At 26.1% G+C, this 22,853-nt stretch overlaps 1 protein-coding gene across 2 annotated transcripts; it reads left to right on the top strand.

The window, feature by feature from the left end:
- Window positions 1–1,509: 1,509 nt before the first annotated feature.
- Window positions 1,510–22,302, top strand: KLHL18 (Kelch like family member 18). 2 transcript variants are annotated; one of them, XM_071181492.2, is made up of 9 exons: window positions 1,510–1,922; window positions 5,022–5,152; window positions 6,957–7,097; window positions 7,908–8,106; window positions 9,045–9,339; window positions 12,428–12,650; window positions 14,153–14,257; window positions 15,136–15,247; window positions 21,715–22,302. In XM_071181492.2, the coding sequence occupies exons 1-9, from the start codon at window positions 1,776–1,778 to the stop codon at window positions 22,093–22,095; spliced, it is 1,734 nt and encodes a 577-aa protein (XP_071037593.1). In that variant the 5' UTR covers window positions 1,510–1,775; the 3' UTR covers window positions 22,096–22,302. The 2 variants fall into 2 exon arrangements, with proteins under 2 accessions (XP_071037593.1, XP_087006257.1); XM_087150131.1 differs by lacking the exon at window positions 1,510–1,922 and adding an exon at window positions 2,823–2,973.
- The last annotated feature ends 551 nt before the right edge of the window (window positions 22,303–22,853 follow it).

Genomic DNA, 22,853 nt, shown 5'->3' on the forward strand with positions numbered 1-22,853 from the left:
ATAAGACATTCAAAATAGAACAATATACTTTAAATTTAGTATATTTATATTTAATTAGCGTACAATGCAAATTTATGTAGCATAGAAGCATTACATTATGAAAGAAAGTGGAATAAATAAAACTCTTTCATCTACTTAAAAAAAAAAAAAAGAGGCAGATGACATCTGAATTTTTCATTTTAATTAATATAACTTGCAAAATTAAACAAAATTAAAGTTTTTTTCTTCATTTTGAAAGATGTAACTTGTAAAAATTAACAAAATGTAATTTTCTTCTTTTTTCTTTTGCAATCAGTTTTATTTTTAATAAATTAAAAATAACGTCTATCGATGAAAAATAATAATTATTCCGTAAAATTCGTTTTTTTTTTTTTTTTTTGATCGACCATATGTTTCACCATATGTTAACTCCGTCATTTATCAAAAACTCTAATTGATAAATTCAAAGCTGCGATGTTCCGTTTTTTTCCTCCCAAATTTTGGATTGTATTTTTTACTTTATGTCAGGATGTGGAACTCATTACATTCGAGAGGAATTTATCAATTTACCTTCTAAATAATCATCTAAAAACGTAATTTTTTTTCTTTTATGATTTTAATTAAAAAAAATTTCTTTCGCTCAGAGCTTCTAAAAATTTCTAAGTATATCTTTTATTTCCAGAGTCTTTTTTTTCTCATATTGATTCATATGATCCGAGCCGTATAAAATTCTGTGATTTTTATTTCTAAAAAAGTTTTTTTGTGCTACGTGGAATAGAAATCTAGTGTGTGTGTGATCATTGCTTTCTATACCTAGGTTCATTACTTTAATAATTAAAGAATAATTATCGCAAAGTATGAAAAATTGCATGAACTAAATAACTCTAAAGTTAGAAAATAGTCCTCTGATTATTTTCTTAGAAATTTAAGAATAATGTCGAAAAGTGAAAGTGTCTCTTTCATTATTGTAGGGTAGTGTACAGGTTTTACTGAGCAATAAGAAAATTAAAATTCCATCTTAATTTTTTGTCACAAATACTAAAAATTTCAAGATTCTGTCCTATAACAACTTTATAGTATTATTCTCCATTCCATATATTAACATCATACATTATATTAAACTTAGATTTATTAATTTTAAATAGAATGAATTCATTTATTTACTTTCTCGTTCCATTATTAGTACTAATTATTTTATTTTATTAATATTCATTCAGTTAATTTATTTGATAAGTAGAATAAATGAATTTGTTTTTTTTATTCCATTTAGAATATGATTTCTTCATTATACTCAATTTAAAATAAAATGTGGAGTTTTTTAAGTCTAAATAAGTAGTAAGTTTATTATTTATTATTTAAATCATTTTACAGAAAACACCAGAGATGGCGCCACAATGAAATCTTGAGAGGGATTCCGTATTCTCTGTTTCTTGCCGTTATGTGTGCGTTCAGTTTGTTTCATGTTTTCGCAAACAAGAACGGTTCCTTAATTTACAAATGCGTTTGAGAAAATTATTTGCAGTGAGAATTATCTTTAAGCCTTTGCTTATTAAACTAATTGTTTGCAACTGTTGGCATCAAGTTTCATATTTGAATTAGTTTTTCTTTATAGTTTTGATTTCTATTTTTATTATGACAAATATTTATAAATAAATAATTTCACGAATTTTTTATCTTAATTTCTTTAGTTTCCATGTATCTCTTCATTTGTTTTCAAAGATATGGAAATTATTTAAACTTTTTTGTTTCTTCCGTTAAGTGATAGTATAAGAATATTTCTAATATCTTATTTGAGTATGAGTTATTGGTCTCATAAGTGGAAAATGAATGAAAAAATTCAAGAAGATGAATTTCTTTTTGAACAAGAAGATTTAGCTGCTAATTCGTTTCCAAATTTTGAAGATATTAGAAAAAGGGAAAAGCTTTGTGATGTTGTGTTACAAGTATGCTTGCTGTATATTTGTTCATCAATAGTAATCTGTTGAAAATACTTTGCATACAATATTTCATTTTTGTAATATTTTGTATATATTGCAATATTTTGTTTTTAAGACTTTTTGTATTAGTTTCTTTACTATGTTTGATAACATAAATGATCGCTTATTTGTTTATTAAACTATTTCACTTTTTATTTAAAAAATACTATATTACATAAAAAAATATTTTTTTACTTAATATTTATGTAATAACTAAATCTCATTAAAATGTAAAAACATTACAAATTTGTGAAAAAAAAGCATTTTAACAATTTTAATTAGAAATATATGCTATATTTAAATATAATTAAAACTTCGTGTAAGATTAATGGGATATGAAAGATAGGTATGTTTTTTTGCCCAATTTATATGATCCAGGTCTGGATGGATTAGTGATCAATTTATCTCTTTAACATAAAATTATAAAGTAATTTAGTACTAGTGAATTGTAACGCTATTACTCATCTCCACATATGCATAAAGAGCATTCACTGAAAATTTGCAAGCAAGGGTCTGTCCAGACATTTTGTGAAAGGTCCATTTTTGTAAAATTGTGAAAAAATTACTCTTAATTTGTGAGTATAAAATAAACGTTTAGTCAAGCTCGTTCAACCAGGATCCTGCTTTTGTGAATTTGTGCAAATAGGGTCCATTATTGCAAAAAAACTTTTTCAAGGAGTTTTTAAATTATAAATAAATAACAAGAATATGCTCAACACTGTGAAATTATAATTAAGAAAATTAAATTTAAGAAAATAAGCAGCCATTGCTGCAACTAAATTAGAGATGCAACATACAAATATTTAGTATTCAGCCTATCCTGTTGAACACAAAATATTCATTTCAGACGAATAAAGGAAGAAGCGTCTGCGGAAGACAGAATTTAGTTTGTTTACATCCAAGGTTGGCAAGTTTCTGCCAAGGTGGTTAAAACCACTGGTAGAAACCGGTTAAAACCGGCATGGCAAAAACCCTTTTCTGCCACGTTTGTGGCAGAAATTCGGAAAATGACATAAAAGTAAGTACTGAGGTTGACATAATGGATAATTCATAGAAAAAACAATTAAATGTTAAACAAAGTACAATTTATTTACAAAATTATCACCATTCAAATTCAAATATTACATTGTTTGCACTCTGCAGTATTATATAACAAAAGACAAGTTTTGGTGCAGTTTCTAAACCTAAACAATTTCTCAATTTGCTATGCACGAACAAGAAATTTGAGAAGTTTCTATCAAATCCAGCTGAACCAGCAGGCATTGCCATCCACAAAAGATTCAAACTGTTATTGTTATAATATTTGGATTGTTGCCATGCAAATTATGTCTTGAAAAGAAAAAAACTATTTGAAAATAGCTCTATTCAGTTATGTTAAGAGTTAAATGATAATTACTGAATTTCAGAATTTAATATAATAAACGAAAATCTAGTATTTATATTTATTATTACATTACTTTATTCTTCATTTTATATAAATATTTGATGTACTGCTCTCTTTATATTTAATATAAACAAAATAATATATATTTACAAACAATGAATTAAAAAGTTTGTTACAGTTACATGGAGTTAAAATTTTCAGTTTACTTAAACAAAATGTCATTAAGCAATTACTAGAACTAATATAGAAGTTTTTTTAGTTTCTGCCAGTTTTTGCCGGTTATAACCGGCTTCTGCCACTGGCATGGCAAAAACCAGTTTCTGCCGGCAAAAAGCCAACCCTGTTTACATCAGTCTTTCTTCTCCCCATCTTCCTCGAAAGGGTTTATTCGATTAACAGAACAATAATGAAGATAAACAAATTTGTGAAGGGTCCGATTAAAAGATGAATTATTTTGTGAAGGATCCGTTTATAAGTTAAAATATTTTATGAAGGGTCCGTTTTTATGAAAAGATATTTTGTGAAGGGCCCGTTAGCGGACCGAAATTTCTTCTAAACAGACCCCTGGTAAGGTAAAACAAAGTATGTCAATAATTAGTTTTATTTAAGCAAAAACCTGCTTAATTTAAAGAAATATATGCTCCAAGTATAGTAATCAATATAGAGTTTTATAATAATTAAAAATAACTTTTAAGAAAATCTGTGCTTTTCAAACAAATTTTGTCAAAGAGGGCGATTAAAGGGTTGAAATTAGTTACATGAGTCTACAAATTACTTGCAGGAAGATTTTTAATTGATATTTTGTCACAACGTGTTCATGTGTAATGCTAGAAAAAGGTGGAATTTCATGACACTGAGACTGATTGATGCTACCGCATTTCTGAGGGCATTAGAAAATCGCTAAATTATTGATACTAGTGAATTATAAATTATCAGAGTAATATCTAGTAAGTACCTATTATCAAAATTGTTTAAACATCACTGGTATCAATTATACTTTACCAATTTTTCAGTGCGTTAGGAAATGGACAAACAGACTTGACTGATTTTTTATTCATTTAGATTTGTATGTTTTTATTTATAAGTAAATGATAAATGAATAAATTATCCATTATAATTTAGTATGCATGTATATTTGTAAATAAGGATATATATTAATTTTCGGGTAAATTTGCTGATTGCTTAGATTTCTTTAAAATAGATTTTACTATATGATACTAATAACAATAAATAAATTAATAATGTAAAACAATAATGTACGTCCCTAAATGGCAGAAATGCATATACATTTTTTAATATTAATTCAATAGTAAGTTTGTATTTTTATTTTGTAAAATCGAACTGCATGGAAATGTTAACTTACTATCAGAAAAACTTCATTAGCTTTGAAAGTTATTGGGGAGTTATTATTATTAAGGAAAGCAAACTAGCGTCAAAGTGAATTTCATCTCATGCATTTTGAGAATAGACACTCTAAACATGTCAAGTTTTTCCACCATAATAATTTTCAAAATTAATGAAGTATGTTGATTTTTTGGAACAGAGTTTTTGGGATTATTAATTTTATATGTTGAAATAACATAAGGTAATGTGTTTTATCCATATTGATTAGATTCTACATTTTCTCTTAACTTGTTAATCTTTTGACAATATGAGACTTTCTTCTATAATTTTTTTTCTAGGTTGACAATAATCGTTTCTTTGCTCATCGAGTTATATTAGCTGGCACAATCCCTTATTTTCATGCAATGTTTACTCATGATATGGTGGAATCAACCCAAAAGGAAATAACTATCAAAGAAATTGACCCTGAGTAAGCATTTTTATTTTTTATATTTTATTGGTATTAGTTATGATTCAAGGTGTCAAAAGATTTAAATCTCTAAATTTTAACTATTATTTTTTTAAGAAAGTAAGATTTCATTAGTCAGTACCCACTTTCACAGGTCTGTTTATATGTCATTATTATATTTTCAAGAGTTTTAAAATTTGTGAAACAAAAGAAATCTACATGACATTATAATTTTAAGTTTTTTATAAGCCAATTGAAAATGCATATAAAGCCGGACTAAAACAAAATTTCATTATGTTAAATAAATAAATTGAATGTTACATGTTTATCATAGGTATAGCATTGCATTAAAAGCAAATAAAAAGTGACTTAAGTGAAATTAGATGAGAAACCTTTCTTGCTAAGAAAAAGCTGCATTCTAAAACTGAAGCAGTAATTACATATTAAGAAATTCTCAACTGTTGGATGACGTCACAAACCCAGCTTATTTTCTTCTTCTTTATCCTTCTGCAAAGTAGGTGGCAGTTTTCCAGAACTCAAACTTTTTTCATAGAGACATGCAGTGTTTTCATCACAAAAAAAAAAAAAAAAAAAAAAAATGGGTGAGAGTTTCTCACTCTTTCTCAAAAACAGGGTGAGATTTCAAAAAGTTAAGTGAGATTTCAAAAAATTAAAAAAAAAAAAAAAGAGATTTGGAAATTTTTTTTTTCTTTAATTATAATACATTTTTAACATCTTCTAATTTTTAAAGCATTGAATATTTTTGCTGCACATCATATGGAAAATGTTCTACATTTACTTTTTCATCAGCTATTTTCATTAGGTTGCTCAAATGCGTATTTGTTTCGTTTTGATCGTTTCTACCCACATTTGTTTAATTTTCATTTGTTCGTTTCAGAGTAGAAGATATTGCCTTTACAAGGTATTTGTCTATCTTACATTAATGCGCAAAAAATTTTAGCGTCTTTCATGAAGAAACCTTACCTACGGTAAACATGTGGTTGCAGAGAAATGCGTTCTGAAGAACAATACTGGTAAATAGGGAAGCTAGATAATGAGGCAGATGTTGAAAATATGTAATGAAAGATCCAGGAAGAAAAGTGAAGCGGATTTTATTCTAAATGGCGCAACGAGAAATTTTTTTCAAAATTCGAGAAATTCGCGAATTTTGAAACTGGTTAATAGAATGTGCAAATTTCTCGCGATAATAATGTTTTAATGCGAGAAAAGAAAAAATATGTGAGATTCTCACGTTCTCGCGGCGTAGTGAAAACACTGCATGCATAAAACAAGGAAGTACTGAAATATAACTCCCTTGTTTTAGTGTTTCTAAAAACCAAATCAGAAGCATTACACTCCATTTAAAGGGATCTGATACTGGTTTAGGAGATTATTGCACTGATTATTTTGTCTGATTATAATGATTCATATTTCAGTCCTTCCTCATTTCTTTTCCATTATTATTATTTTTTTTTTCAAATGTGTTGCCTATATACGTTCTACCAATTTTGACTTGGTGAAGATTTTAAACATTACATATTTAAAAATTATAGAAATTCGAGATTTTTATTTCTGTTTTTTAAAATTTATCTCACATTTAAGGTTGATTTTTGAATATTACAGTATTTAACAATGCTATTGCTACATTTAATGTTATTTATGTTTAATTTTTATCAATTAAATTTCAGGATAATGAAGTGACAGTTTTAGAATATTTGTAAGATAGTTTTATGATCCAATCTAAATTTGCCCTGTTAACAATATTTACTTTGAATTTTCCAATTGCATTGAAAACGATAATATTTTTCCTCATTTTTATTTTTAGGGCATTGGATTTATTAATTGATTTTGCTTATAGCGGAAAAATATATATAAATTCAAGAAATGTACAATCGGTTCTTGTTGGTGCATCATTTCTTCAGCTTCATAAAGTTCGGGATGCTTGTTGTGAATTTATGAAAAAAAGGTATGCACTAAATTAATTTACAGTATTACCTTATTTTAGTTTTTGCTCTGTATATTTATTGTGTTCAAACAAATGCTGTATTTTAAATGATATCATATGTACAATTCTGATCTATATGATTTTAGATACATTATTATTTTGATATGTATGTTTCTCTTTATATTATGATTTTGATTTTCAGTTTTTGGAAATTAGTGATTTGGATTTTTTGTTACCTCTTAAACAAAATAAATAAAATTAAATTATTCACTTTGATGCATAGTAATAAATTTAATTTGAGTGTTATAATGGATAATAGAAAAGAGTTCCAGGTATTTTGAGTCTTTTGACTAAAAACTATCAAATACAAGAAAATTTTATATCCAAATTTCTCAGACCACATTTTTTCTTAAGAAAGGTAACATAAGAATATTAAGTTGTAAATAAATATAGATAAAAAGTAGAAACAAATTGAAATTTTTTAGCATTATATTAAAATTTTTAAATGAATTTAGTTTTAAAAAATATTTTTGTATTAAATCTTTGTACAATTTTTTTTCCAAAAAAGGAAAAAAAAAAAACCCTTATGAACCCTGTTTTTAAGTTTCTGAAATAATTATCTCTGATATTTGTTGTAATTTGATTCAGAAGTCTCTGAACTTTATGAGAATCATTTGTTTTCAGAAGTCTTTTTCATCCTGAAGTTTCTATTAAAGTAGTAAAAAATGAATATTTCATATTTATATGCATATTGTATTTATTAAGGATATTTTGTAGCATATTCAAATGATTAGACTACTAAGCAATGTAACAGTAAGAATTTTTTTTTAGGTTGCATCCCAATAATGTTTTAGGTATTAGAACATTTGCTGATGCCCTTGGTTGTTCAATGCTCGTCGATGCAACAAATCGATTCATTCAAATGCACTTTATTGAAGTTGCACGTTCTGAGGAGTTTTTGAATTTGCAATTTTCTGATATTAGAGATATTGTTGGCCGAGATGAATTACACACCACCACTGAAGAACAAGTAAAGACATATTTTAATTTTATCAAAAAGTGTATCCTTCCACTGTTTGAAATAAGTTGATATCTTTGTTTATGTGATTTAAAAAAAACAATATATTGTAATGGGCAATTTCTATGACAGGGAGCATGCTTTGAATCATCAAAACCATTGCCATATGTTAAAAATATTTCAATGTTAAAGTTTAAGGATATTTATCTCTTTAAGATACAAATAATTTAGAGTTAATTAAAATGTTTGAATGATACACTTGTGTTTCAAATGGGAAAGAAAGGTTACAGAGCATGTACCTTTCCCCCCCCTTTTTTTTTTGTAATTTAATTGAAATGAAAGTTAGTTTGAGGTATATATTAGAAAATAGATTTGCTGCAGTTTAGTATTAACCTGCTTAACTATGTCATGGAAATAGTCCCTAAGTTTCTGTAAATTATGAATTGAATATTAATATACTATATTATAGGCCGACCGATCTATGTAGGGGTCAGGGAACTGGCCTTGCATCAGAAAGGTTTTGGGTTCGAATCCCGTGCAAGGCATGAGTGTCTTTTCATTCTCTGTGCTATCTGTCCTTACTGTGGGAGCAACTTTGGCCCACCTAATATGGTGCCCCTGAAAGTGTAGCCAGCAAATCTGCCCTTAAGATGCCTGTATTGACAAAATGTCATTCCCCAGACGGGCATTAAAAAAAACTGTATTATAGTTTGTTTTTACTTACAGAATTATTTTAAACGTTAGAAAACAAATATTTTACCAAATAAAGAGCTATAATGATTTGTTGCAAATCATGATCTAGATTGTTTGGAACGTATGTAGTTGGGAGAATGCATACAATTTTATCTATTGAAGAGATTTAAAATGAGCCCCACTCACTCCCTGAACAGAACTCGCCCATTATTTCATAAAAATATTTATAAATGAGTTCTAAATATTGATTTAATTAGGTGTTTGAATCTGTTATGGCTTGGGTAAAAAATGATTTGGCTCGGATGAAGCATTTGCCAGAATTGCTCACTCAGGTGCGAATGCCTTTATTAACACCTCAATACCTAACTGATCATGTTGCTACTGAAGAGTTAATCAGAACTTCACATCAATGTAGAGATTTGCTGGATGAGGCAAAAGATTATCATCTAATGCCTGAAAGACGGCCATTGTTACAGAGTTTCAGAACACGTCCTAGATGTTGTCCTGATATTATTGGGTGTATATATGCTGTTGGTGGACTCACAAAATCAGGTATATTTCGTTTTTTTAGGATTTTTTAATTTTGAAATATTGATTATAAAAGCCTATTTAGTATTGTGTATCATCAGAAATTTTTTTTTCTTCAAAATTCAAAATTTCAACTTAAAAAAAATCTGTTACTATTGTCTTATATTTAACAAAAGAATTTTTAGTCAAATTGAGAAACATTAAATTCTAGATTTAGATCTCTGGAAATGAGCCTAATTTTTTTTTTTGATGGTCAAAAACATGAATTAAAATTTTTTAAAATTCCTATCTGTAATACAAATTTTAGTTTCAAATTCTAAAATAACAATATTAATGTAAAATAACGACGCATTGATTTGCAACAACAATTGAAACTTTTTATTGATTTTAAATTTTGAGTATACATTTTTCATGATACATACAACTATTCAGCTAAAACTTCTTCTAAACAAATTATTCCTTCAAAACATTCGATGTAATATTTATAGTAGACAATACATGCAAAGATGTTACAATTAGGACTGGGCGATATTAGAAATTATATATCGTGATATATCGTCAGTTTTGAATCGCGATATAGCGATGTATCGCGATATAGTATTTTTGAATTTCATTTACTTTAAGGCACAGAAAGTCAGATTTCTATCAAGACTTCATACGCATATTGATTTAAATCAATTTATAAATTTGAAAATATATATGTTTTGCTAAAGAAAGATATTAAATAAATTGACTAAGATGTACAAATCTTACTTAAAATATTTATTGAAAAAATGTGTGTAGATACAGAATGAAATATTTGCACTTCTTTATCGTTTATAAGGTATAAGCAGTCTTAATTTAAGTTAACCCCTAAAACACCCTTAATGAAAAAAAATATTGTTATTAAACAAAAGCTGATTTTAAAATTTCAAAATATATTTTAATTAAAATAAAAGTTAGATTGACTAAAAGCCGAAGTTTAAAATTAAAATTTCGAATTTTAAACTAAAAAGTAAACATAAGATTTGTAATAATTTCTTAAAATTTTCGTTCTCTGAAAGATTTCTCAGTTTAAAAATAAAAAGGGAATTTTATAAAGATATCTAGCTGAAATTATTGAAAGAAAATTTAAAAAATTAAAAAAAAAGCTTGTTAAGAAATTCATTATACACTTAAAACAAAGTGTTAAAAATATTTTTTTTTTTTAAAAAAAGATACTTTTTTTAACAAATCAATATTTGCTTGTACTATTATGCGTAAATAATTACAGAATTATTAAGTTCGATCGTAATGTTCAAATTCTTAATGAAGAAGTAAACACAAGTTTTGTTATATTTTCTAAAAATGATCACGCAAATAACTAAAGATTTCTTAGTTTAAAAATAAAAAAATAAATAAAAGTGAAATTTATCAATATATTTACCTAACAGCATAGGAACAAAATTTAAAAAATAAGTTCGTTAAAAAATTATTTGTATGCTTAAAACAAAGAGCTAAATAAATTTTAGAAAAAAAAATGCTTCTTAAACACTATTTTTATTATTATTTCATATAAATAATTAAATTAAATTAAATAATGACCGAATTATGAACGAAAAACAAAGTAAGGCAAAGTTTCTTAATTAAATTCTTAAAAATAAAAACAAAAGAATTGTGATATTCGGTAATATATTTAGCTAATTAACTAATAATATAAAACGAAAATTAAAAAAAAATAATGATTTTACTCTCTAATAAAACGAAGTAGTAATTGATAAAAAAAAAAGAAATGAATAAAATTCGCAAACTTTTCAAATTCTTTTGAACAAATAAAGTTTATTGACTTATGTCCAAAAAATAAGTTTTGTTTTAACTTTATTTCTAAAAATAAAAACAACTCAAGATTTATAAATTTAAAATCAGTAATAGAAGCCCATTAAATTATTAGAAGTTTTATCCGAAAGGTTTTTAATAAATTAAAAGAAAGTAAAAAAATAATCTAACAAATTTGTTTACTTTGTAATTTAATTCCTTATGGGTGCCTTAAATTAGATTTCCGATAATTTTCACATTTAAAAATATAAAAAAAGTTTTGTCAGAAAATAAATAAAAAACTTACCTAATTAATGAAGAAACTTTTCTTTATAAATTCTTTTCAATAATAGATTGCGTTCAGAACAAGGTTACGACGGCGATCACGAAGTTAATCCCATTGAAAATAATCTACAAGAAACGATTTCAAATCGCGAAGTTGCGAAAACGAACATGTGATATAACGATATAAGGTCTCAAAAGTGATTCTGATTCTACCGCTCATCAGTCAAGGCCGTCTCAACATAACGAAACAATATCGTCTTCCACAGCGCGAGTTGGCATCGGAACGTAAGAGAAAGTCCTTGCGTGTATCGCTATATCGTTATATCGTCTTCTTCACTCGACGGCTTAAATCAGATTTCTGATGCATCGCTTGGAATGAAAGTCGCTGTATCGGTTTGCCGATATAGGCGTTAAATCGATATGTCGCGATATATCGATTTATAGCCCAGTCCTAGTTACAATACATGCAAAGTAAAGAAATCAGGAAAAGCATATAACTTTGAGGAATTGTTTTTGCATTTAATATATTTTAAACCTGGTAACTTCATCATATCTACGTATTTCATTTATTGATTTAATATTTTTATTTTCAAAATTAACTTCCATTGAAAGAAATAAAAACATTGTAATTTTATTAAAATCACATGGGAAGAGATTATCTTAAAAAGTTATACAATTTTGTTTTAACTCTGAAATATTTCCTTCATCTTTGTTTACTTTGTAACATTTTTTAAACCTTCTTTTGAGTTTTGTGATGTTTAACTTTTTACCTAATATGTTTAATTTTGTTTTAACTCTGAAATATTCCCTTCACTTTTGTTTACTTTGTAACATTTTTTAAACCTTCTTTTGAGTTTTATGATGTTTAACTTTTTACCTAATATGCTTAACTATTATCAATTTATTTTCAGATATGATCATTAGTTGCTAAAACTGTTAGTTAACATATTAAGTTCTGTACTTTGTGTGAATTTAAAATTTTTGCTCATACTTTTGTTCAGTATACTTTATAATATATATTAATAGTTATAAATAAGTTGTCATTTTTTTGCAGGTGATTCTTTAAGCACAGTGGAGGTGTATGACCCTAAAATTGGACGTTGGCAAATGGCTGAAGCCATGACAATGTTAAGGAGTAGGGTTGGTGTTGCAGTCATGCACAATAAGTTGTATGCTATAGGTGGGTACAATGGAACAGAACGACTAAGTACAGTTGAAGTCTTTGATCCAGGTCATCGTACTTGGTCTACTGCCGCATCTATGAATTGTAAAAGAAGGTTTGTAATGCAATTATTAATTATGTCAAATAATATTATAACATTTATATATGGTTGCATTTAAAAATGTTTGAAAGTCTAATGTATTTTTTGTTTCGTAATGTGACAGTTTTTATGTGCCTGTACTCAATATAGTTCTGAAATAAAATTATCTTTATATTTAAGTTTTTGTGAGTTAAATAAAAACGAAGCAGCCACCAACTCTCTTTTCTGTTGGGTCTCTCACCAACAATTTGAAATAATATAAGTATTATGTGTAACTAGGTTCTGCCAATGTATGTGATTAGAATAAAGAATGCAACATGACAATTTATAATTTTATAGTAAAATTAGAAATTAACTTTTTTTAGTATTGCAGAATATATTTTACAGGTTTTTATTGTATCCTGAAATGAAATAAGAATTTAAAATACAAGTACGTGGATGAAGTTATAATATTAAATTATTAGGTTTAAATTGCATCCCTATAAAATCAGAACTGAATTCGTTGAAATCAAATCTACTAAAATAGAATTCACAATTGTCCTGATTTTCCTGATGCAAAATATTGTCCTTATTTTTAGCTTTTTGTCACAATATTCCTGATTTTTGTGTGGGTTCATAACATCCTGATTTCAATGATCACAAATGCAGGTTTTAAAATTAATAATCTTAGTATAAATCGCAAAATTTAATCGTTTTAAATTGTTCTAGTTGTTAATCTTTCAGATTTTTGGTCATCTTACAAAAAAGAAACTCGTCATTTCTACTGTCACAATTTTTTTCTTAATATTTCTGTTTGCTAAATCAAAGAGAAAACTCATTAACATTTTTCTCTAGTCCTTTAACTTACAGTGGAAATATTGTTTTTTCATTTTTGTTCTACTCATTTCATTTATTACAAAATCAAAATGTCTTATACTTTTTAATATCCATCTACAAGTAATGATTTAATTTCATAGTTTCTTTCTTCTCCTTATTTCGATGATCTTTGTTCCCAGGTTGGGATATATTATATTCTCTTTTTGTTTGTTTATTTATGTATACATTTTTTTCTGTACGTATACATTTTTTTGCAAAATATTGTCCTGATTTTTTTGAAACCACTAGTTTTAATACAGTTGAAATTTTAGGTTCGTTTAGTTGAATAACTTAGAATTATGATATAACGCTCCGCTTATCATCAAGAAAAAAATTATTGAAAAACAACTGTTGATGTTGGTGAGCAAAGTGTTCAGGTGTGGAGTCCATAGCATAACAAATTGAACTGATTGATCAGATGTGTATTTTATTAATATATTAGATGATTTTCTAATTGTTTCATAAAATGTTATATTTGTCTTACTTTTGTTTACTTTTTGATATTTATTAGATATAGTATAAATAGTGATTGATAGTCAGGTGTGCTTTTGCATCTATTTAATTAAAAGAAAATAATTTTTTTGATTCAACTTTAAAAATTCATGGTCTTTGGATTTCTATTTTTTATTTTATTTAATCATTTATTATTATTTTTACTTTAGTGCTGTTGGGGCTGCTACTCTTTTTAACAAACTTTATGTGTGTGGAGGGTATGATGGCATTTCATCATTAAATACTGTTGAATGTTATGATCCTGAAACCAATGGGTATGTTTTTTTTGTTTTATATAATATGTTTAAATTTGTTAAAAATTAAATTTAAAATGCAATATTTTTAAATTTTTATTTTTCTGATTTTGGACTTGCATCTCTGATAACCATATTAAAAAGTGTTTCTTAACTAATGGAACTTTAGTACAATGATATATTGAAATTTTAAATATATATAAGAAAAAATAACTTAAACTATACTTGTATATTCATTTTCTGTGAAAAAGAAAAACTTGATATTTTTTACCAGTTTTTCCGGAAGAAAAAAAAACTCGTGCTTTAATGGGGTTAATGAAGAATTTGAAATGAAATATCTAGGATTTGTTAAATTTTGCCTAGGAATTAATTTAAAATAAAAAACATAATTATAGCCATGAATCAACAAGCTTATATTAAGGAAATCTTAGATCACTTCAGTATGACAAATGCTAAAACTGTATTTTGTCTTATGGATGTTAGTATTAGATTAAAAGAACCGAAAAATGTTCTGAATCTGAGTGCCCCTAATTATTTTCAGAAAGTGGTATTGTGTTATACAGAAAAAAGTAAAAATATTTCAAAATTAAATTTTTAACTTCTTACGGTTTGAAATTTTGATATTTGCTACATATTTATTCATTAGAAATCTGATATTTTTCTTATTAATTTACAGGGAAAAATTATTGGAAACTTTTAAAATAATAATTATATGTAGTTCTAGCTGATTGAGCAAGTTATTTGGCCACCTATACCAGTAAAATAATTGTTTTAATCATTATAGTATATAATATACATCATGATGATATTGAAACAATGTGTATAATATTATGCCACTGATATATTGTGTAGTTATTAGTTAAACTTTATATAAAATTAAAATGTATGTCATTATATAGGTGGTCTATGGTTACTAGCATGTCAAAACATAGAAGTGCTGCTGGTGTTGTAGCCTTTGATGACCATATATATGCATTGGGTGGTCATGATGGTCTTTCTATCTTTGATTCAGTAAGCATACTTACATTACAATGTCTTAAAATTTTTTTTTAGAATATCAATAAAATGCATGAATATGATAATTATACGTAATTATCAATAGAAAACATATTTATAACACAAATAATTATGTTTAATTTATATTTTACTGCTATTATGCCTTTTTTGTATCACATGTTTCTTTTTAAATTATCTTACTACCTGAATAATCATCAATGAATCAATATTATATTAACATTACACTATCATGCATCATAGATATGGGTATCATGCATAACTATCATTATCATACATATTTATGGCACTAATAATTACATTTAATTCATATTTTATTGCTACTATGCTTTTCATTGTGCCACATTTTTCTCTTTTTAAACTGTCATATTATCTGAGTAAATGAAAATAAATAATTATAAATCATCAATGAATCAATATTAATTAATATTACACAATCATATCAAAAAGTGAAAGACATTGACAAACACAGTTATTATTATTTGTGTTCTTCCATGGTATTTTTTCATAGTTTGCAATAAGTTCATAACTACTGTAATTTTTTATTTCAATTACCTTTGACCTTACATTTTTTAGAATTATAGAAATTTGCTTCAAAAGTATGATTATTAAAAAAAAACAACCTCATGGTTTCAGATAGCTTTCAAAATATTAATTATTCTGTGCTGTCCATCCGTTGGTTTTACAGTAGAACCTCGACTAACCGAGCTTCGATTAACCGAGGTTTCTGTTAACCGAGGCAATAACGAAGTCTAAATTTTTTTTCTCCTCTCCAAAATGAGCTTGGAAGAAACTATACACATATCAGTTCGTTGTCCGTGTTACAGGCACTAATTCCCCACAAAAGCACTCAACTTCCATGAAATATTACACTCTGAGAAGACAACACCCATGAATGCTTTGTTAACAGTGGTCATGTGACTTGTAAGTTTAATCATGTAAATTTTAAAAATACAACATTTTCTTGAGATTTGTGTAATTTTTGAAAATGCGTCTTTCGATATTTAACTAAGTATAGTTAAAAAAAAATCCATTTTACTTTTTAAAATTTACTACTAGAGCTGATTTCCTTTTTAAGTCTTTTTAGCTGTGAAGCATAAGTTCACCTATGTTTATTTTTATCAATTAAAAAACGTTCTATTGTTTTTTACTTTAAAAGTAGTTAAATTCGCAAGCACGGAAGGTTTTTATACATGGCTCCTATTAACCAAGATTTCCGATATCCGAGGTACTAGCGGTCCCAATTAACTCGGATAATCGAGGTCTTACTGTACTTGGGCTTACCTAAAGTAACAAATCAAAAATATATACAATCAGACCTCTATTTACTGAAGTCGCAAAATCCCAATAATAAGTTCGTTATATGGAAAATTTGGTTAATAGAAAATCACCTTTTGAAATACAAACCTTTTCAAGTAAGCAACACAAAACAGATTTTAAATTCCTAAACACTAGATATAGTTAAAATGTAGCAATTGATACACCTTTATCTTGTAAACTAGTATCTACTATTTATTTTATAAATCTTAACCATAAAATAAATTTGCATGGAAAGCAAGAATAGAGCAAAACATTATCCAGTGTTACACTATCATGCTACATACATTTTCAACAAAAAAAACTCAATTTATGAATAAAATAATGGCTGCATTTATTATAAAAGTATTATTAAACATATATTACCACATGCATTCTTAACTTAAATTGCTACTGATAAAATAAATTGCTACTGAAAAAGAGAAAGGGATTTTGCGGCTTTCTCTAAAAGTTGAGTGGCTTCAAAAATCAATTCAAGGTTTATTTCCCCCATAAAATGCATTAACAACTTTGAAATGTTCTATAATATTTTGAGAAATAGAGAAAGTGTATCTGAAAGAAAAGTTTGTTAAATAGAAAATTCACTTCGAAAAATGGAATCTCGTTAAATAGAAGTCCAAATGTAATTATTAAACCGTGTGTAATAAACATCTAGTGAAACTTGCTTTTGATTAAATAGAGCTATAAGCTTACAAAAACTATGAATAATTTACATAATAACATATATAATAACTTTTATATAAGTACAAAATAATCATATGCAATTTATATCCAACTATTGGCGGTGTTCTTTTTTCATCAATCTCATGAGAAAAATTTGTTTTTCATACACATCTCTTCTATAAACTAATAATTTTAGAATGCTCTTAGAACTCATTGCTAAACTTACAACTTTCACTCACTGTCTACATTTTTGCACAAACAGTTTTAGAGTTATAAGAGAAAAGATAAACTCATTTTATTATTATAGTTCATATTTTTATATATGTCAGATATTGGTATTATTTTTCACATAATACAACTAAATATATATATATATATATTTCTAGTTGAATATTCCTCCTTGTTATATCTGAACTTTAACTAAATACTCAATTCTGAAAAATGAACGTTGGTATAAATGTTGATTTGAAAAGAAAATCAGAGTTTGATATTAGAATTATTTCTTGGAACCACTATAAAAATTCTGCAGAAATATGGAAAAACAAACATAAAATTATTTTTACCTTGCATTTTTTAGTAGGATAAAAATTCTTATTTTTAAATTGCTATTTCAGTACTGTATTATTTATTTTACATTTAATGTTGTAATGTATTAATACATTGTAATGTATTATTTAATGTATTAATACATTGTAATGTATTATTTAATGTATTAATACATTTAATGTTATTTTGTTTAATTAGAGCTGTGTCCAATTATTATGACTTCTCTCATTAATGATTGAAAATTTAATTCTTTGCTAAGTTTGGCTGTAAAAATACAAATAATTTTTAAATTTCATTGACTTGTTTAAAATTTGATTTTCAAAATTTTATAAAAAAACTCTTCGTAATTCCCAATAAACTTCAACTGTCAAAAAATTTTCACTGTTTAACTTGGCTTTTTCTTATTTAATAAACTAATCTGTTGTTATACCTTTTTTATGCAACAAGAAATAAAGTGCAGATGGAAAAATTTAAGAAAAAAATTGCTTACATAATTGATGTCAGACAGGTTAATAATCTTAAAACACAATGAGTAATTAGAAATTAAAGGCTATTGCTATATAACTCCATTGTATAGTATATGTTATATAAATAGTGTTAAAATAGTTTAAAAATCATTTGTTCTTATTTAATAATTAAATAAAATTACAACATTGAAATTAAATTTAAAGATTTGCAGATTTCCAAAAAATTGTTTGCTCTTTTGTAGAATTTTAATTTAAAATTAATTTTTCAAGATATTGTAAAGTTTACATATTTTATTATTGGTTTTATTCTGCAAATAATTTATTTAAGTATAAAATTTTGATATTTATTTAAGTATAAAATTTTGATATTTATTTCAATTAATTTATAAATGTTTAATGTATAATTTATGCAGTTCATCGTTTTTTGATAATAATAAAAAAAATACTTTTAAAATATAAATTTAAAAATGAAAATTTTTTTAATGGTAATAATTTTTCTCTTTTGAACCTAAACGAGTTTTAATAGTAATCTCTTTAAATTGGTAGATAGATTCAAGATGTTTGCCATCAGAAGTTAACTAGGTAGTTAATTAGGAGATGTAGTTAAACTTAGAGAACGTATACAGAAGAATTGTTGAATAAAATTTTTATTCAAATTTATTTAGTTGTGTCAATTATTTATTTTAATTTGAATTATTTAAAACATGGATTATATATTTTATTGTAAAGCAAAACTTGTATTTTGCAATAGTAAATATTTTCTTTTCCCATCATCCTTTTTTTCTTATTTTCATTGCATCATTGAATGTCATAGACAAAATGCCTATTGATAACCTTTTTACTATACATCAATCTGTTTGTCATCATATTTTGTTGTGTTTTTCATAGTGTTCTAAATAAGAATTAAGTTTTGTAACATATGCATTAAAGTACAAAATAAAAAAACTCACAATTTTACTTCATTATTCTGAGGTTTCTTCATTTAATTATTTCACTTTAAGCTGAGCAATAATTTTACTGATAACAGGTCAATGTAATGCACATTTTATTCAATTTTCAGTTTACATTAATTTCTGTAATCTCAGTATTAAATTTCACTTTTTCCTCATTTAATTTTCCACTTTTTCCTCATTTAATTAAAAATTTGTAGAGCAATCGTATTTTATTTAAAAGAAATTTTTTGATAAGTATTCTAGGAACCTAAAGGATAATGTTTTGCGAACATCTATTTAGCTTTAATCTGAAAAGTGGTGTACTTAGTATAATTTAATTTTGCAACATTAATTTGACTTGCACCATCCTTACATTTAATTATCTCATAAATTGCACGTACAATGATATACATATTGCATTGAACTAGTATATGTTTCTTTAAATTTGTTAATATTTTAACACTAGATTACTCAAGAAAGTCATTTTGACTGCTTTTTAATTCCAATTAGAAAAACAATGATGTATATAATGATACAATTTCTTAGAATTTAGTGACTTTTTGTACAGCATGTAATTTTTTTATAGTTAATATTTACTATAAACTTGTTATATAACTGTAAATAATATCAAAAATTAACTTTAAGCAAATTTCTTTACTCGTTAGTTATTCTTTCACAATCCAGTCATTTTGACTGCTTTTGGGCAATATAGGTATATACTAAGTTTCAGTCTTTCTAGTGTTAAACAACATATAGGTTGAAATGTCGTAATTCCAAGAAAAAAAAGCGGAGAGGTATATTTAAAAATGCTAAAACGTCATTCATTAGGTTAAAGAAAAATTTGAAGGTGAAAAAAGTGGATATGTTTTTGAGCGATCCTAAATGGAAACCCTTTTTCAAATCTCACCAGATGTGAAATCAAGCAAAATAGATTTGGAAACGAAAATGCAATTAATCCATTTTGACAAATGTTTTTTATTCTTTTCAAATATCAAGTAGTGTATAACAGAAGAGAATATTCATTTAGTTACAAAAAATAATCACTTTTTTAATAGCTTTTTTTGGGGGCGCAGCATATAAAAAAATTCAGGCTTTAATGGGTTAAATTTTTGCATTATTATTCAAGAATTTTACCAACTAGTGCAACTTTTTTGTGAATTAAGTTTTAACTAATGGAGAGTGAAGGTTATTCAAAGATTTTGAAAACCAAAAAAAAAAAAAAAAAAAAAAAAAAAAAAAAAAAAAAAAAAATACAAATTTCATATTTTAAAATTATACCACTTCTCAATTTTTGGAAAGCTTCTCCATTTTAGCAATTTTTTTTGCAGTTTGTTACTAACTCTTATGTTTTCCCAGGGAGGTATTCATTTATGTTTCTGTATTGTATTTAAATTCAGAGAAATCTTTTTCATGTTTTTATAAAATCTGATCAGGACGCAACGTTAATAGGGGTTTGTTTATTGAAAACCACTAGAACTTGACTTGGACCATCATAAAAAAAATTATCAGTGGTTCCCTGAACCATCATTTGATTAGCGTTTTTGTCCCAATACAGCATATTTTATTATAGTTGTGAACACTAACTTTCATAATTGTGTAAAACTAATAGAGACATAAAAACGGACCTGTCGAAATGCGCACAAATTAGTAATATTTTTAATTTTACTATCTTTTTAAGCGGGAGACTAATTTTTAACTCAGCAGATTGTTGACCTTAATATAATTTAATCAATGAACTTAAAAGCAGTCAATGTATCCGTTTAATCTGGCTATAGTTAATTGAGATCTACTGTATTAAATATTCTTTAAAAACTTTTTTTAAATTATCATAATACTGTGTAATGTAATCAGAAAATGAATTTTAATTATTTACAAATACCGAAAGCGACAAAAAGGTAAGTTAACAATTAAAACATTAAATCAAAATGGAAAAGCACCTAGAGCAGCTAAAACCAAATTTGCTTTATTTTAATTTAGATATTCAAAAAAAAAAGAAAGAAAAAAACAATAATTAAAGCTGGATAAAGCAATAAAAAAATATATATGTGTTAGCAAGACAGCACTTCATCAGGGGACACACTGCCTGCCAACACACAGGGCCTTTCTGTTGTCAGTGGAAAAAACAAAACTGACAGTGCCCCGAAGCCCCATAATGGATAGACAAATAAGAGAAAAACATTATAAGAATTGAAAAATAACCAGCAAACACAACTTAAAAGTACACATAGTAAAGACCTAAAAACGATACACCTACTCATAAATAAAAATAGTTACAGTTAGAATAGCCAAATCAAAATAAAATATTAATTGCCAAATCAGTAAGTATTTATTGCTTTTTCCTGCTTTAATTGTTTTTTTGAATATCTAAACTACTGTGTAATATTTTATTTTGATTTTAATAGTCTTACAGAACATCATCTGTTATTACAGCAACAGCAATAAATCATAGATTACAAGTTGGCATACTTGCAGTTAATTTAATTTGAAAAATTTTATTTCGTATACTATATTTATTCTGCATTTTCTTATATTTTCCTAGATGGAAAGATATAATCCACAAACAGGTCAGTGGACAAACATGCCACCTATGCTGTCAAAACGATGTAGACTCGGCGTAGCTACTCTCAATGGAAACATATATGTTTGTGGCGGTTACGATGGAGCTACATTCCTTTTAACTGCTGAAGTTTATAATCCCTCTACAAAACAATGGAAATACATAGCTCCAATGAATGTCATGCGTAGTCGAGTGGCATTGGCAGCTAACTTTGGTAAACTTTATGCCATTGGAGGATACGATGGGACAACTAATCTCAATTCAGTTGAAGTTTATAATCCAGAAACCAATCGCTGGGAGTTTGTTGCATCCATGTGCGCACATGAAGGAGGAGTTGGTGTCGGTGTCATACCTTCGTTATAAACGAGGTTTTGTTCTGTATTTATTTTAAAAGTTATTATTGATGGTTTTTATGATGTAAAATGGTGTATATTATTTATTTAATATTATTTATTTTATTGAATCTTAGGGGAGAAAGAATTTATTTTATTTTTGTTTTAGAAGTTATAATAAATGTTCTTTGTAATAAAATTATTCAACAAAAAGTGTGACTTTTTAATCTGTAATAAATGTATTAATTTGTCATAATTTTTTTTAATATGACTTAGTAATACAACTTATAAGTGCAATTTTTTAAAATTTGATTTCTCAGAAACTATTCGACCAATCACACTCAAATTTTGTATTTCATCATGTAAAATTACATTATTTAAAGTAATGTAAAAAATTTTGTACCTTATAATTCAGAATTGTTTTGACTATTAAATAAAATAACATAAAATAATAAATATTTATCAAAAGTTTTTATTTTTTTTAATGAAATTATCTTTGGCTAAATGAATTTTATTATTGCTTCCAAATTTTTTTTAATTCACTTAAAAATGTTCTCGAGATCTGGTGAAATAAGCAAGAAATAAAATTAATATTAATGAGTCCAAAATTTGAACCGCTCGCCTGACCAAACTATTTGAACTCTATTTCCCATACTGTGGCTACCTACCATATTTATGCGACTATTATTCTTCGAAAATAAGGTATGTTTATTAAGAGAAAGTACGTTTATATGTCTGATTTTGTAACTTCAAATAACGCCTGCACTAATTAACTAGCAAATTTGAGGT

The sequence above is a fragment of the Parasteatoda tepidariorum genome, chromosome 8 (genome assembly GCF_982258835.1).
Source record: "Parasteatoda tepidariorum strain Cologne lab strain chromosome 8, Ptep-v5.0, whole genome shotgun sequence".
Classification (NCBI taxonomy): Eukaryota; Metazoa; Arthropoda; class Arachnida; order Araneae; family Theridiidae; genus Parasteatoda; species Parasteatoda tepidariorum.